The 17,394-nt window shown below is 44.2% G+C and overlaps 1 protein-coding gene across 6 annotated transcripts in view; it reads right to left on the reverse strand.

The window, feature by feature from the left end:
• The window catches only part of ankfn1b (ankyrin repeat and fibronectin type III domain containing 1b), a 156,890-nt gene that overhangs the window by 16,256 nt on the left and 123,240 nt on the right, over nt 1–17,394 (reverse strand). For all 6 annotated transcript variants that reach the window (XM_076887414.1, XM_076887415.1, XM_004571411.4 and 3 more), the window contains 6 exons: nt 8,329–8,548; nt 7,885–8,092; nt 4,501–4,698; nt 3,647–3,760; nt 3,004–3,101; nt 2,207–2,297 (listed from right to left, as the gene is read on the reverse strand). In XM_076887414.1, coding sequence (XP_076743529.1) covers nt 2,207–2,297; nt 3,004–3,101; nt 3,647–3,760; nt 4,501–4,698; nt 7,885–8,092; nt 8,329–8,548 — 929 coding nt within the window. The remainder of the gene's footprint in view (nt 1–2,206; nt 2,298–3,003; nt 3,102–3,646; nt 3,761–4,500; nt 4,699–7,884; nt 8,093–8,328; nt 8,549–17,394) is intronic.

The following is a 17,394-nucleotide window of genomic DNA, read 5'->3' on the forward strand; positions in this document are numbered from 1 at the left end:
GCAGAACTGTCAATTGTACTGTCATGAAACGTGGTACAAAGATTAATGTTCAGCAAGTTTTTTTAATGAAACAAAATTATTGTTGATTTATGAAAATGGTCTTTTTTTAATTCTATTTTGGACACTGAAAAACAGGAATGTTTCTGTCATTTAACTGTTTACCTATTAATCAACTATATCAGTGTAGTATGAATGGCTGTGGGGGAGGTCTTTATCAGCAGGAAAACCTGTAAAACTTATAAAAAGACAGGTAAAAGTCCCAAAAAATATCTGCTCTCCGTACTTTACAAAGCTGTCAAGTGGGGTGGATTGGAGCCGTTGCTGGGCCGATTCTGACCACCAGGCCTTACATTTGACACCCCTGGCTTATAGTACCACCTTACTTGAGCTGCTCGAATGGCAATGGCCATTTTGTCTATATTGGACACATAAGCTGAATGTGCTTAACATAAAAGAAAAATTAGTAAGAAAATTAGCAGAAATGAGCTGACATATTATTATTATTACAAACTAAACTGGTATATAATTGAGTTTTAGGGTTGTCAGCTACTTCATATTTTGTGTTTGAAAGCTCACTGGCTTTTATAACCAGAGGCTAGTGAGAAGAAGGAAACTAAGCTGATAGTAGACTGTTTTAATAGTGGACCGTTATCAGTTATGGAATGATAAAATTACAGGTAATTAATAAACTCTCAGCAATTTACATTTTATTAAAAACAGCACTTATTTTGTATAAATTATACTTGATGTGACATTAATATCCAGGTAAGATCAGACCCATATAGTCACATTCTCTGCTGGACAGGCAGATCCCCTGAGCACCACTGATTTTGGGTTCAGGACTGAACATGTGCACAGAGATTCTGACGTAGTGCTCCTGCCACCTTGACAGCATCTGAGGAACGTTAATGTACCACAAACTTAACTGTACCCCCAAAACGCTAAATATTCTCATTCCTCTGTCTTTTCGTGTTTCGTCTTTCCCTGTGATGGAGGCACACTTACACAAAAACACCTACTTACAGTACACTGTATTACAAACACACACTTGGCCTTCTCTGCTCATAGATGACCAGCTCTGCAGAAATCCTTCTCCCTTATGCATTAGAACCAGAGGATGTGTCAACGATAACCCACCCCCAACCAACATCAACTCCAACCCACCCCCCACTCCCTCTCCTGGAGCCCCCCGGGGGGTGCATGGGGCTGAAACACGGTGAGGTCTATTCCCGGAAAGGTGCCTGTCCCGACAAGACAAGCGGGCCCTTTAATGGGCGTCCACGGCCCGGTATAAGGCCCCCACTGTTGGGGCCGCGCCGCGCGCTACAGCACAGACATACAAATATTTCCAGTGGTAGGCCCAAATGGAAAACACAAACACGCAACATCGAAATTAGCTCTGGGAGAGGGGAGGGAGAGCGGTGGGACAGTAGAAAAAAAAAGGAGAGGGGGAAGCCTAGTTTCACAAACTTGCTGAAAAACACTGTGTGCTGATGAGGACAAACATGTTCATGTGTTCTCCAGATGTGCCACGAGCGTGCCAGTGTGCCCACAGCAATGCTACCTATGCTCACGCTCTTACAAAAGGTGCATTTTGCATCTGCAACAGTCAGAAGAGTCCTTTCACAAATCTCAAAAACATGGAAACGTAAAAATTTCACACAAACTAAAGAAAGAGACAGATGGACTGAAGGAAAGGGAGAAAGAGGGTCAGAGCTGCAGCGGTCAACAGCTCAGCTGTTGCACATGACTCCACGGTTAATTTCTTGGCTGAACCCGGGTGGCTTCTCCTGGCAGCTGGGCCCAAGCAGCATCCTGAGGCTACTGTTACACTCACTAACATCCGCAGTGAGGGTCCCACAACCCGCCCAGCCGCCCTGGCAGAGCTGGAGGAGAGTCCAGCTGTCATCCCTCTAGTGATGGCACAGCAAAATTGGAATGACACCAGCGTGACAAATTCAATTAACAAAATTAGGCGATGCCTGGGTCATTTTATGTGTAAGACTACGAAACAAATCACTTATGCAAGACAAACATACACACACACACCACAGTTATTAATTTAGTGAGGTGAGCCAAAACCTTGTAGAGCAAGGGGCACGTTTTGAAATCACCCTAAATTTGGAGCTTTATGTTTAGCTTTGTGTAAAATTTAGACACAGGCTTTAAAATACTCATATTTATACAAAGAAAATAGACAACTTACTGGAAGGTGCAGCACAGGCCGGTGTGGAAATTTTCCAAGGTCCCCAGCCCTTCATGTTGTACGCTGACACCTGCACGTAGTAATAGGTCCCCTGGGAGGAGAGCAGATAGGACACTTACGACAGAATCTGCTTGCGTGTGGCAACAACCGAAAAGGAAGTGTTTCTGTAAATGACCATCTGCATACATGTGCATGTGTGGAGCTCAGTGCATCTCTGTCTCCCAGCGTGCAGACGGCGAGCCCCTGCCTCTCCTTTCTCAGCCAGATCAATCACACCAGCCGCCAAAACTCACTGGCCTTGCCTTGACCCCTGTTCTTTTTTGACAGGAGTGAGCTTTAGCTGGTAGTGGGGGTCTTAAATGGGGGATGGGTCTTCCCTCACATAATAACTAACAACCAATGGAGTGTCCATTTGTCTCCATGTCCGTTTAAAAAATGCCACCCATAAATCAGGTGGCAGGCTACCAAGCTGCTCTTTTTTATCATTTTGGCAGCTGCCTGCAAATATCGCTTACGGGTGGTCAGGAGGGAATAGGGTTTGGTGTGACGCTTAACATATACAGTAAAGAAGGGTCCAGGGCTGTGTGTAACAATACCAGGGCCCTTCCTGTGAGAGAATAGCTACAAGCTATTCTACAAGCTACAGCTGGAGAACCTGCAGCATAGTGCTGCTTAAACTATGGTGATAAAATGTGATTGGAACATTTTATCTGTGAGTTGGAAGGAATCTGTAAGTGCTTCAGCTCATGGAAATGTGCATGAAGAAAAACAACAACAATGTGCCGGCAGAAACTTACAGATGTTAGTCCAGTAATGTTGCACTCGAGTTGAGTGGCATCATCCACTATCATCTCACCCAGCAGAGGACTAAACGAAGGATTACCGCTCCAGCTCACTTCAAACATACACAAACACAAACATTTTTCATTAGTTATCAAACACTAGTCATTACTTTACAGTAGAATTACATTGCTTTTCCTTGTTTTCTTTAATTAATATGCTTTTACAGTAATGAATGCTTACACTGAACACGCCCACTATGGGTTTAGAATAATAATGCATGCACAAGAAAACCCCTATGAGCCAAAAGCTTCAGGCTGTTGGAGCTTTATGATGTCAAAGAGAGCAGATGTCCTTAATATTGTCATCTCAGGGACAAATGTCCCACCCACTGTCCATTTTACCCAATGGACTGCCAATCAGAAGAAAGCTGTGTCCTTTAAGGGAGAGAAGCAACAACAGCTTGTTTCAGGCAAACAGGCCAAGTAGAGATTAAATAAGGATTTTGAACTGTGGGCCATGCAAAGCTACTCTCCAATAGTCCAAGAATAAAAAGCTTGGAGCTGGAAATGAACCTAATATGTCCACTTGTAACTCTACATATTGTAATACTGAGTGGTTTGTTCTAAATGAAGTGGCTGGTCTGGTGTGACGGCCGACCTTTGTATTTGGTAACCACAGCAGAGTTGACACAAAGAGGTTCCTGGAAGTCAACTTTTAGACTGGTGCTGCTGCTGACAGACAGGGAAACTACACTGGGAGCATCTGGAGGACCTGGAGAGACAGAGGACCAGAGAGAAGGCCGGGTAAATAAGCAGAGTACACACAAGAATACACAACAGTCAGATTACTGTAATGGGATCTTTTACATGTTTTGATCTGTGCACAGTGCACTCACTCAGTTTGAGAGGGTTTGATATGCAGTGAAATTGTGTATGATGGTAAAATCAAAGCATTTAAAGGCAGCGCAGCTTCATCTTTACCCTATAATCTTCACAAACCGATATAAGCTTAACACAAGTATGTCACAGATTCTCACTGTGGATATAACAGCACAGACATTAACCTTCAACCTGTGCTTTATTACTTTCACGTGCATTCACACATGCCCATCAAATTACATGAGTAATGTAGAATTAAAAGGCGGGAAAAGATCTTTTTTACATCAAAATGCACATTGGTGTGGGTACAAGGGAGGAGTGTCTGCTTTCTGAAGAGGGGGGCGGGTTAGCTGTCTGCCACTAAGCGTGTCACGAAATGCCTATAACAAATTAAAGCAGGAATACAGGCGTGTTATGTTTGTGCACACACATACATGCCACATAGTTGTGTGTTCGGCTTCCCAGTGTGGAAGCCATTAAGTCAGCCCAGACAGAATGACAGCAGAGGGGGAAAAGGAGTGCAAAAAAACAAACAAACAAAAAGAAAACCAAAGATGACTGCTGGACTGCAGGAGTGATTCAGGCGGTTAGCATGTGAAAAAAAAATAAATCTAAATCAACTTGAAGCCTTACTGGCATGCTCAAAGCCTGTCTGCATGCGTCGGAAGAGCCGGAGCCTCCACTCCCAAGCTTTTAGCTGGCGCTCACGGTCAGATCCCTCCCGCTCACCGGGACCCTCATTCCGCACCTGGGGCTGTAGCTCCAACACTCGCTGCTCGGCCTCCTGCACCAGAGTGGCCAAATGAACCGCTCGGCCCTCCAGACTCACAACTAAGAGGGAAACACAGTGAGAGGGGGAATGTCAGCAGATAATTTTAGTATCAAAACAAGAAGCATTTTATCACACGAGACTCTTTTATTGCCAAACCAAATACATGATCTCTGTCCCACGAACAGGGGATAGAGATCATTCTCATGTTTGGGTATTATTATTATTATTATTTGATATGTGAATGTTTCCATGAAGAAAAACATCTTCTAAATTATTTACACTGTATTTTATTAAGAGATTGGACGATGCGCAGGCTTAGATAGCGCTAGAAACCCATCTGTCGCCCGCAACGGTGCAAATTTCTTATGAAGGCCGCTCTCTTGCTCCCTTTTTTTAATGCCTTTGTTTGCCCAAAATACTGCGGCAGATTCCACAATAAACAGCATTTAATATAATTAAGCAGTCTCTCTTTTGGGCAATGACATCACCTCGAAAATGACACCAAAAATGGGGCAATGAAAGTGAGAGGGGTGAGAGAGGGAGGAGTGCTCTTCATGTGCGGTTAGAGGGGAAAACAAAACGGTGGGAACGTGCATGGGCATCGCTTTAAAGCGCCATTGTAAAAGCTATTTTTCTGCAAATGTGCGGAAAAAAGTCAACTAAAACTATAATAACGCCACAGGCTGCTAGGACCAGAAGATACTTTCCAAAAAGGGGAGAGGGGTTTCAAAGGCATCGCTAGAGCAGACGAGCTGTAACCCAGGGCCGAGCGGTCGCTCATAGTGACCGGTGGTGTTAACGCAGAGATCAACGGTGCTCCGATTTGCAAATGCATCGCTGTAGATCGTACAAATCAAATTACAGGACAAGTGACGTAAAGCTGCTAAAGGTCAAAGAGGACAGCGAGATACTGTACTCCTCCTGCAAGCGGCTGGTCATTTCTTGGAGTGTTTGGGACCGGTGTGTGTCTATGTTTAGTCTGTGTGGTCTGTGTTTGTTCATTGTAGATTCCACTGTTGAGCGTTAGATTCCACTGTTGACAGTAAGTTTAAAGCTCCGTGTCAAAATGTCCATCTGGGTGTTTAATTCTGCGGCTCTCTCTGTGTCTCCTCGGTGGCTGGGAGCTTCTCTTTTTCAACCTTGAGCGTCTCTTCTGGGTGTCACCTCTGTCGTACTCTGCAGACACTCATGTGAAACTTGAAGGCAGTTCTTTGCTTTTATTTTTTTTAAAGGGATTACGTGAAGGTCAGGGTCGAATTAGGTTAGGACAGAATTATTACTGAGGATCCTTGGACATGGACTATAGCTTGGATGGAAACAATCAAAATAATAATAATAACAATATTGGTTCACGTTGATTTATAATTCCAGCTCCTCTGGGCTTAGAAAAAGGCCCAGAAGCTGTCATGAATGTGTATGTGTGTCTTGATTTGTCCTTATTTCACATTAAGGCTTTGTCTTGTTGAGAGCCACTAAGGGATTAATAGTGTGAAGATGAAGTTGCTTTTGAGAGCGTGTTTGTCTTTGCCTGTCCTTGTCTCTCTGGTAACCACACACTGTGTAGTCAAGCATGGCAATAACAATAAGCGCCATAATCAATTCCTTTTAAAGTTCAAGGAAAAGTCTGCATCATCTATCGCGTCAATTATCCTCAGATGGCGTTTTGAGCATGTTCTCGAAAAAACAAAGCTTTGACTTTCATTATGTCCCGTCGTTTGCTTCGTTTGTTTCTCTATTTATGTCTTTTTGCGGACAGCGCGCACGGCCCGCTGTCTCGTGAGTTATTGGGGTTCTGGAGAGAGAGCACAATCAAACACTAAACTTTAGTAAACACCACTTTCCATTCAAGTGTTTTCAATTTAATGATACCTTTATAAGACGTCTGGCTCGGTTCTTGAAAAAAATGAAGTGTGTGTTTGTGTGTGTGTGTAAGTGTAAGTACAAACACAAACAGCCTAGGAGCCTTACTGGCGAGTTGTAATCATTAACAGAGGAAGGCGGCGGCGGCTCACCAGATCACAAACAATTAAAAGTGCTTACGCAGATGACTAATATTGCATCACAATGGCTGCCCCTCTGTTGCCTCTAATATGTTTTCACTGGCAGCAGAAAGCAGAAATAGATGTGTGAAACTGTCAGTAGAGTGAGGATAAATCCATTACTGGTGTGAATGAAAGGAGACTGTGTAATGTTTTAACACCTGCAGTTGATTTACATGACGCTGATATTGCTGGTTCAATACAACAGTTCTCCCTTAATCAAATGCCACCCTCTGCCTTGGCTACTTGGCATGAGAGGACACGGAAGACATTTGAGAAACGATAACAGGTTGGTTGTGTCTGTAACAGAAGATGAGAAACACACGGTTTTGGAGCCAGAGGTACCCGCAGAGGTTCAGGGAGAGAAAAGACCGAAACTACAGCACAGCGATGAATGCACTGAGATCGAAAGAGAGAAAAGAACACAATCTCTCATCATTCACACCTTTATGGTAGTTTCTAAGCTTGCTGCAATCCAAAATCAGCAAAGCTGATTAGAAAGCAGCAGTATATTGCTTTCCCCCGGTGTAACAGAGGGAAATCCCACTTTCAGAGTGTCGCTGACTTCTGATCATTTCCCTGGGAGAAGCGCTCCCCTGACTTCAAAGCTCTTACTGAAGTGGCGCTTGTAATTTCCAGTCTCCAGTGTGGGAGCAGAGCACAAATTAAGCCTCCAGAACTAATTAAAACCGTCATGATAAGCTGTCTGCTCGAGGCAAAGACACAAAACCTAATGACAATTGCCTCTGCAGCAGCGTCTCGATTTGTTTTGAGTACACAGAAGTGAGTGCTCAGTTCAAGTGCACGCAGGCAAAGAGGAAGGCTTGAGTTCAAGCTGGGGAAACGCCAAGTCCAAGACAGGTTTATGCTCATATTCTAACTGTAACTGTCTAATTCTTGTTTTCACATGTGTGTGTGTTTAGATCCTATTCCAACAAAAGAAAAACATTCTTCTTATTTCATAAAAAGATCACGTGGAAAATAATGCACAGGTTTTCTCTTCCCACCGTTTAAAAATACTAAATTTATACATTTGTTTTGTAGGTTAATTCCTGCAACTTTAATTTCAGTGAGCACCAGACTGCACGCGCATGTGTTTATGCAGTATTATAACACTATGAAAAGATGAAACTTTATTTGTTTTGTTAACATTATCGTGAGCTTAAACCATCACTACCAGCAGGTACGCTCTGCTTCTCTACTCACAGTGGGGGCTCTCCTTGGCACCGGCTCGCAGCAGAAGCTTAGCCATGGGCACATTATTGGTCATGATGGCGATATCAAGGGGCAGGAGCCCCTCGCTGTTAGGAGTGTTGAGATCCAGCTCCTCCAGACTGTACTGTGAGAGAAGGAGCTGTACCAGGTCCAACTCTTGATGTTCCACTGCCTCAAAAAGAGCTTCGTTACTCTGAAACTGTAATAATGAATGTTAGGAATGAATAAAAATGAATAGGAAAGTTCTTTGCAGTGCAAACATGGAAAACGCCATTTTTCTTCATGCTTTCTGTGTTGCTATACAGTAAATAGATATTTGGGTGTGCAACGCCAATACCTGAGACTATTCAAGTCTACGTGTTTTCCCCGACTATTTTTAGATTACAATGTTCCTGGGCTTATTATTTTTTCCCTCTCCCTCGCTCTCTGACTTACTATGGTGGTTTTGCGGAGCCTCTCCTTGTCTCCTCCCCGTCCTGACACCACACTGTCCTCCAGAGCAGGGGGGTTGGTGCCCACGCGGAACTTTCCAGACAAATTGCGGTAAAGGCGGCGAGCAGCGCTCGGTGAGGACAAGCTGGCAGACTTGCGAGCCGAGACTGGCTGGTGGGCCTGGTCCCCTCTCATGGGCTGCGTCATTTTGGCCGAGTCAGCCCTATGGGAAAGATGGATGCATGGGAGACATGAGTGATAGGTGGGAGTAAGAAACAGAATCTGACATCTGGTACGATACATCACGCTGTAGGAGAAAGAGGGGAAAGAAAAGGTGCTGAGTACAAAATTCACTATGTGTTCGCTTCTCAAGTCTACCATAATATCTTACATCTTTGGGAAAGGTCACTGAAGTCATGACCAGCTGCTATAGCAATAGAGGAACAAAATACAAGGGAAGCAGAAACAAGCATTTTAGTTTACACTTACAGGTTTATCGAGATTCTACTTTATAAAATCAGTTTCTGCTTATAGAAACCAGCACATAAACTGCACAGCCGGCAGAAGGACCGGCGAGACCCCCATACAGAAGATAGGTCACATCAGTGGCAATGCATGCAACACTGATTGCTTAGAATGAGGGTTGCAAATTGGCTTGCAGACACACATCTGTGGGCAGTGCTAAAGCAACGTAATTAGTGCACTTTGTACGAGATTTGTCTATCAACTCAGAAGCTGATGCCGAGCTTCACTTTGCGGTCTAATTAACGCTAAGCTCTGTTATATTACCCAGTGGGAGTGGGGGCTAAAACACCAACGATCGAAAGCATGGTGATACATTACACTGATTTGCCAGATGGGCACCATGCTGACATTATCAGCTCTTACTCGCAGGTGGTGCACAGTCATCCTAAACTGGCAATGCCAGCCTTGGTAGCCGGTTTGCCAACGCTGCTCTGCAATATCATACGTTAGTCAAAAAGATCATCATCTCTTGCTGATGGTTTCTTGGCATGACTGGTATGAAGATTATACTGTTCCCTCTCCATTTTGCCATGGGAACTATGTGGACGGCAGTGTGTTTCTGGGGAGAGTCTGGCATGTAGCGCTCTCACACACTCAGCTGCTGAAGGAAATGTCATCAGGACTCTCCGGGCGCTGGTGATAAACTCTGTGTCGGGTCCCACCAAAGAGAAGCAGAGAGATAACTGAATTCCTCAAGGATGCCTTTTCAGCAGCCCTAGCTCTTGTTTAGTACACCTCTCCCGATATCTTATGAACTTGTTCCTCCTCTAATCATCTCCTCCCCACTCCGTCTAACGCCTACCCTTCTTTCTATTGCTGTTTCACTCTTACTCTTTATCCCCGTACTGTTTATATTTCCCAGTATTTCCCAAATTCTCTCCACACTGTCATCACCATGATTCAACACTTAATCCCGCATGTTTATAAACAACTAATTATCCGCTAATTGTCCACGCTGATTATTAAATAAACAAGTAGGTTTCCATGTGAGGTGTAAGATAACAACTAAGCAAAAACTTAGTAAGTAGATGAGAAATTTAACTGTTGCCTTGCTTGGTTACCTCAAAAAATGCTCACTTGTTGGCAGCCACACTGAGAAACATCATCAGATAAATACTGGTGATGTTGTTAAAAAGAAAATGGTACTGGTTGAAGACACTACTGTAAATAAAGCTGTTAGTTTGGGCCATCTTGACACATGCCAAGAACAGATTTGCAAAGGTGAGAACATCTGTAGGAAAAATGTTATTTATACTCCCGCTCCACAATGGACGTGTGAGCCCAAATGAGTGTGCATACATACACACACTAACCCTCCCCCAACACACGTAGTTCGTACAACAGCTGACAGCGGCCTGCATTGTAGACTTTAAAGCGGGTCCAAGCCCCCGCAACAAGGCCTTTTTCACATGGCCAATACACCTAAAATACCCCCGATCCCCGTCCCTTCCCGCTCCGTCCCATCCATCTCCACTCCATCCCGTAATAGAGGCCTTATTTTAGACATCCTCGTGTTCCCGGCTGGGTCTAACCTATTCCAGGGTTCCAGATAAAGCGCGGCAGGTATTTGGAATAATTTTTCCATGGGCCTGGCCCGGAAGATAAAACAAGAGATATATTTGTAATGCGTGTGCTGGTATCCCATTTCAAAGAGAAAGCCCATTGGAATCCAGCTCCAGGCTTATTGTTATTTGCCTGAGATGGAACAGCCGACTTTTTTCTGTCGGCAGGATGGTGCCCCATCACTCTCTGACGACATTAGGGTGTGTGTAATGCGCTCTGTGTGTGTGCCCTGTGCTTTCAAAGGGATGTTGCATCCTACACATGAAATGGGGATGTCATTCCCCAATGACACAGCGCCCACACTAGAGAGAGAGAGAGATGAAACGTATAATGAATGGAGCCATTTAAAAATTATAAATAAATCAAATCAAATCCTAACAATTAAGCGTCACAGAAACAGAATCTATGATGAATGTATGTACGAACACCCTTGGAGAAACTATAGTACTGTGCAAAAGTCTTGAGCCATCTCTCATTTCAAGGAGCCAGACTTTGTTGTAAGGCTTTCTGACAGTCTTTCAACGTTTTTCTTTGGACATTGGCTGCTTTTTCACTCATTTTCAGTCCAGTCCTCCTGCCTGACCATTTTCATGTTTTTTTCCCCTCAGACAGCTACTTAACACTGACCTAACCCAAGGGATGAACCAGGGTTGTGTCCCACATAACAGACAACCTAGTGGAAAAAAGCATAATTTGTACTTGATGAAACAAAGTTATCAAAGATCTGACATAGGGCCTGAGAAATGCATCTGGTTCTTCAGAAGACCCATCTAATCTTCACAGTGGAAGGGTGGCTGTAAAAAAGCCACTCTTAGGAAAGGGAAGCAGGGAATAGGGCATCGAGGGCCGGTGTCCTGCAGGTTTTAGATGTGTCCTTTTTCCATTGCAGCTGATTTAAATGGCTAAATTACCTCCTCAACCTGTCTTGAAGTTCTCCAGAGGCCTGGTAATGAACTGATTCAGGTGTGTACACCCAGGGTGAGATCTAAAACCTGCAGGACACCGGCCCTCGAGGTCTGGAATTGGCTGGGCTAAGGTATGCCAAACTACACAAGAACAGAAATTTCTGGTTAAATCTGTCACGAGTCTGTATGAAGGAAGGCAGGAGAGAGGTACAAAAGTGAAGGCCTAAAGCCATGTGTAAACACGGTAGAGGCTCAGTCATAGTTTAGGGCTCAGCCAGTGGTGTTGGAGATCTTTTCAAAGTTGATTAAATTATATGGGCTATTTTGAGACTTTTGCACAGTAGTTTAATCATACTGAATACTGATGACCTGTCTATCAGTGACCTTAGTGTTGACTGAACATGAATGCACGTGTTTGGGCAGCTCAGATAAATGCTGAAAAAAATCATTAAAACAACGAGTAGCATATTAAAACTGAAAAACTGACAGTTAAAGTTGGTGAAATTCACACTGATGCTGTTTCTGTTATAAAGTGGTAAATGCCAGGCATGTCCGCACCTTAAAGACCTCTAGGGCCCGGCAGTATGGCCCAAGAGAACAGTTTCTCCGACAATAAACATGAAGAACCAGATGTGCAAACTCAGACTCACAACACACAAATAACCATGCTTGAACCTACTTGAACTTGAACAAATCCAGACAGCGACTATTGCACACAATTTCCTACTGTTTTACCAGTTTTTGGGAAGCAGGAAGCAGTTGTTCTGGGAAACCAAAAGTCTCAACCTAAAAGCCAAGCTCCACGCTTGGCTCTTGATCAGTGCCACATCAAATACACCGAGCATGCTGCTGTGAACATCTATTAGGCCCACAAAAAAAATTAACACCCCCAAGTTGCAAACACACGTACATGCAGCATCCGCTTTATCAAACCATATCAAAAACAGCTTGGGCCTCCAGTCAGTGAGTCACATGTAAACAGAAACTTCACAAACACAGGGACACGGAGTCTAGACATTCACTTACTGTTTGACCGAAAGTCAAGATGGGAAAAACTATTATTTAAAGAAATGGTAAATAATTGTCAGTTAAAGCATTTGGGAGCCAACCGTAAACACGCAAATACCAGCATTTGTGTGCAGAAGGGCGTTTCACTGAACCTGGTAGCAGAATGGATAAACAGCAACTTCAATGAATCCATCCAACCGGGGGTGACAGATTCACCCATCCTCTCAATAATAATAATAATAATAATGTATTTTCTAGCAATCAATCTACCCGCAGCCACAACAGCTGTTCTTGTTCTGGTGGTTCAGTCTTGTGAGATTTGGGAATGAAAACACGTTCCCTCTCCCTCACCGTCACCAGCTTTGATTCCGACACATTTTTGCTGTTCCCCTCTCTTCCTTTGTTTCCCCGTCTTTCACACACAATTAGTTTGCCTCCTCTTCTTGTCACATAGTAACACGTTTTTGCCATTAGCTGCGCAAGTAACTCGGGGAAAAATTCAAAACAGTTGCTCGGATGTTTGTAACGAGGTAATGCACAAATAGTTAGGACAAATAGGAACGAGAATGCAAGAAGAAAAATGTTGTTGGCCACTGCTTTGTATTCCTATAAACACAGATAATGTCAAGATAAACTGGAAACAGTGGAAAATCTCTTTATATAACCACAATTTGCTATTGCAAAGTATGCATGTGCGTACATACGTGCCAGAAAAGGACATTACAGAGAGTGCTGCTCAAATTAGCTACAGCAGCACAAAGGAGGATCTATTGACAGTGAGGAGCAGACTACATAATTGCAGTAAAGCAAAGAGAACAGTACAAATAGATATGGACAGTGCTGTTTAAAAGGTTTGCCCTTAAAAGAGGCCCAGTATGCTACCTAAGGAGCAAACAGTCATTTGTTTTCCTTTCTTTCTTAAAATCATCTTAACATCCCTCTCTATCTCCATCCACACCCTCTCCCACTTCTCTCGCCCCCTTTTCCCACTCAACCCATCAAGGCCATCCAGTCCCAGTGTCTTCACCTTCAGTCTCCAATGCCACTCGCTCAAACTCCTTACTATGGCTAGTCAACTCCTACGAGAGCACATTAATGTGATTCCTGTTTGGCGGTGTACTTCTAACTGAAATTACTACGTATTACTCGACGTGTATAAGGTGATTGTCTCGACAAAATAACTGGAGACGGATGGATGGGTAGAGAAAGATGCAGAAATGGCAATAAGCAGCAGCAGAAGGACGGCGCTTGGGGAAAACAAGGTGGCGGGGAGTGAGGGAGGTATACGGGCGAAAGGAGAAAGTCACACAAACTCGTGCGCTCGCTCACACGCGCAAACACACACATACACAGAGTACGCTGGCTGCTCTAAATGTGGCTTGTAGAAGGAAATTCTGAAATCTGAGTCTTGGCACCAGACAGGCTGGAAGCAGCCAGGCTGCTAGAGGGAGAGCGAGAGAGAGAGAGAAAGTGGGGTTGGGTGGGAGGGAGGGTGGGTGGGCGGATTGGGAGGACGAGGGGAGTATTGCTAGAATTGCCTTGGCTCTTATCAGCTTATAGGCAACATGAGGCCACTGCAACACTCAGCCACATGCAGCCCCTCGTGCATACCGCATGATTTTGCAGAGACGATCAGAACAAGTCTACGACTCTTTTGGGTCAGAGTCTGTGTGTGAGGATTTACTGAGGGATGTATCAGGTGTGTGCATCCATTAAAAATAAAACACTTTTTTTTACAGTAATTCTTAAGGCAGAGTCAAATGTGGGTGGAATATCATTCCTGATATGCATTCAAAAAGAGGTCAAGTGGCCTGTAAGCAGCGCACCCAAGATTTGTAGTATATTAGAATGAAGTCATTGAGATGACAAACAGCACTGATAAGTGCAGAGTAAACATTGCTGTGTTTAATGAAGGGCTGCAGACAGCAACACTGAGTCTGGATTCTGCTGCGGATTCTGTTGTTTACATTAGAATAACACTGCAGCTTCAACTTTCCCGTTTTCATAATCTAGAGGCGCTACCTCATATATCACTGTTCTTGTAAAGTGGTATTTATTTGGTATTGTTAGCTCTGAGTGAGTCAGGGCTGCATTCTTGTAACCTATCTCGCACGGAGATAAAATCCGGGAAACTTGACTGTGATGAGCCCAAGTCTGTGCCGCCGACTGATACACGTCTGGTGTAACAGTCAAACAATTACTGAGCAGAAAAACAATTCACCACATGTAACTTACTTTCACATGTGTGCATATTTATTAAGCTGCCACAAAACCGTGCTTCATCCTCCCTCATTTTCTTTTTCTCATTTCTGCTTTTTCCACTCTTTTTTCCTCGCTTTCTCTTCTCCTCCCTTGGGAGAGTGGCAGAGAAGGGCTAGGCGGTCTGCTGTATGTTTAACCTTTGAAGTGGGCCTGCTGTGCCGAGCAAGGCCTGCCACCTGTTGGCTCTGTGTGTGCGCATGTGTTATGTGTGTGTGTGTACGCAGAGGTAAATCTCTCTAATTTTGATGAGCAGAGACAACAGCGGAGTCACCATGGGGATGTGATGTGGCGGGCGGTGGCCGACGTTCTCAGGAGGGAATGGGGGTGGACTTGCAAGGTGGGATCACCCACACACAAACATACACAAAACCCCCTCCCCTGTCAGAGGCTTGGTGACACTGTGTCTCCCACGGCGATCGTGGGTCCAGCCTGGGTGGCTCCAGACCTTCTGTATGTCTCTCAGTATGCATGTGTGTGTCTGAGTGTGTGTGTTTGTGTGTGACACCAATGGGGTTCCTGCCTGGGCCACCATATGCCACCCACCCAGCCAGAGAGAGGCTCTGGGCAGATGGGGGGGGGGGGGGGGGGGGGGGGAGAGAGAGACCCTCGGCGACTGAAGCCACCAGTTGGCTCATTCTCTCAGTCACACGCCGGTCGGGCGCCATGTTTAAAGTCCCACGGCTATTTATCTGGGCTAGGGATGGAGGGAGGTGGTCGGATGGGTGGGGAGACCATTCTTACTGTGATAGATGCTTTGTAAAAAATTGATAACACACATTCTCACACACATGTGCACTGTCCAAACTGGATGGACAGATGAATGATAGAGAGGATGGAAACACGAATGACATCATTGTGAGTGTCTGTGTGTGTCTGTTTGAGAAAATCACACATATATTATTATTATCCTTTATTTATCCAGGTGAAAGAAATTTAACTCTCATTTCCGAGAAAGACCTGGCCATATGCGAAAACAAACAAAAATATTAAACGCTGCACTGTACGCACGCACACACACACACAACCACATGCAAAGACATTTCCATGACTACACAGTGTGCTGATAGAGGAGGCACAACATGTTTGTGTGAAACAGCGAGTTTGGTTGTGAACCAACGCCACGATGCCACAAGCCGCATCATTCACATTCCACAGTGTGTCCTCTCTCCTGTCTTCCTCACCTCACCTCCAACCAGTCACAACAGATGCGCATCCCTGAGCCTGGTTCTGCCAGAGTTTTCTTCCTGTTAAAAGGGAGTTTTTCCTTCCCACAGTCACCAAGCGCTTGCTCATAGGGGGTTGTCTGATTGTTGGGGTTTTCTCTGGAGGTGGAACACTAAACTGTGCATAGCAGGAACATTATTAAATAACAATATAAACATTGTTGATCATTTAACGGAGACAAAAATCTGATGATGTGAGATAAACTTGGCTACTGCTAGCTGAGTGAGAGCTGGAAAATGAAAAGGAGAAAAAAGAGCTAAGAACAAATCCACTGATTTGTAAGTAAATTCGACTCTTTCCTGATTTTCAGAGTGCAAATTATTTTCCAAGACTACTTTAAATGAGGGGGTATAGTTCCTCAAGACTTGGCTGATTGCATAATTTTATTAACCATGCGTGATTATACTCTAACTCTCTGCACACGTATGCACAAGGAGAAACCAACACACTGACGCTACACATTTCTCTCGCGCTCTATCCAAGCTCTCAGTCTAGTTTTTAGATCTTTTCACCACTCTCTCTTGCTGTCTCTTTCCATCATCTTTTCAATCTGTCTTTTCATCTACTTCAGTCTCAATCAGTCAACCTCTCTCCAGTTTTCTTCTCTCTCCTTCTCTTCTTACCTATTTCAGTCTTCTCTGACTTTCCCAACTTCACCGTTTAAGTCTCACTCCCTCCTTCCCATTACACTCCATCCCTACTCCAGTCTTTCTGTGCCTGCGTGCTGAGTTGAGGTTTGGAGTGGAAACTAGAGTATCAAGTCCGAGACACACAGGACAAGAGGGAGCCAGTCTCATAAATCTCCCTTAGCGCAGCCCACAGCATCCAGTCGGGATTGTGTATGAGTGTGCTGCTGGTGCACGCACGGCTGAGGCTGGACATATATGTTTATATGTATTTGACACAACATTGTTAATCTGCTCAAGTGCATTTTTTTGCAAGCGTGTCTTTTTCTTTCACGTGCTTTGTGTCCGTGTTTATGTATGAGCATGAATGTGTAAGCAACCTTGGACTTATTCAAAAGCAGAGCTAGCAGAAATTCTGCACCTGCATGTGGACCAGAATCTGTAGTCTCATCCCACCAACAACTCAACCTCAACAAATGAACCTTGCGGCTCAATATTCAGAGAAAATTCTTTCACGCATTAAAAATAGTGTACAAAAGTCACTCGCCTTTTTTCAACTTGTTTCCCCTTATTGATTTCTTTTTATGCTAGAGCAAATAGTATATATTTTTTGCTGCCATCTTAAAAAAAAGAAAGGAAAACTATCTGGACTTTGACTGGGCAACTGTAACCATGATTCTTTTCTTTTGTCAGCCATTCTATTGCAGATTAGCCTCTGCATTATGGCCGAACATCTCCACTTTGGTCTCATCTTTCTAAATGCCGTTGTTCCAGAAGTCTTGTGGTTTGTTCAGTTACAACTTTTCAAACCCAAGCTGTGCTGCCATGTTCTTTTTAAACAGAAGAAGCTTTCTCCTGGCAACCCTGTCAAACAAGCCACACTTGCTCAGCTGTTTTCTAATTGTACCGTCATGAAAGTTAACATGCTAAGTGAGGCCTGGAGTCTGACATGTAGC

The sequence above is a fragment of the Maylandia zebra genome, linkage group LG8 (assembly GCF_041146795.1).
Source record: "Maylandia zebra isolate NMK-2024a linkage group LG8, Mzebra_GT3a, whole genome shotgun sequence".
Taxonomy (NCBI): Eukaryota; Metazoa; Chordata; class Actinopteri; order Cichliformes; family Cichlidae; genus Maylandia; species Maylandia zebra.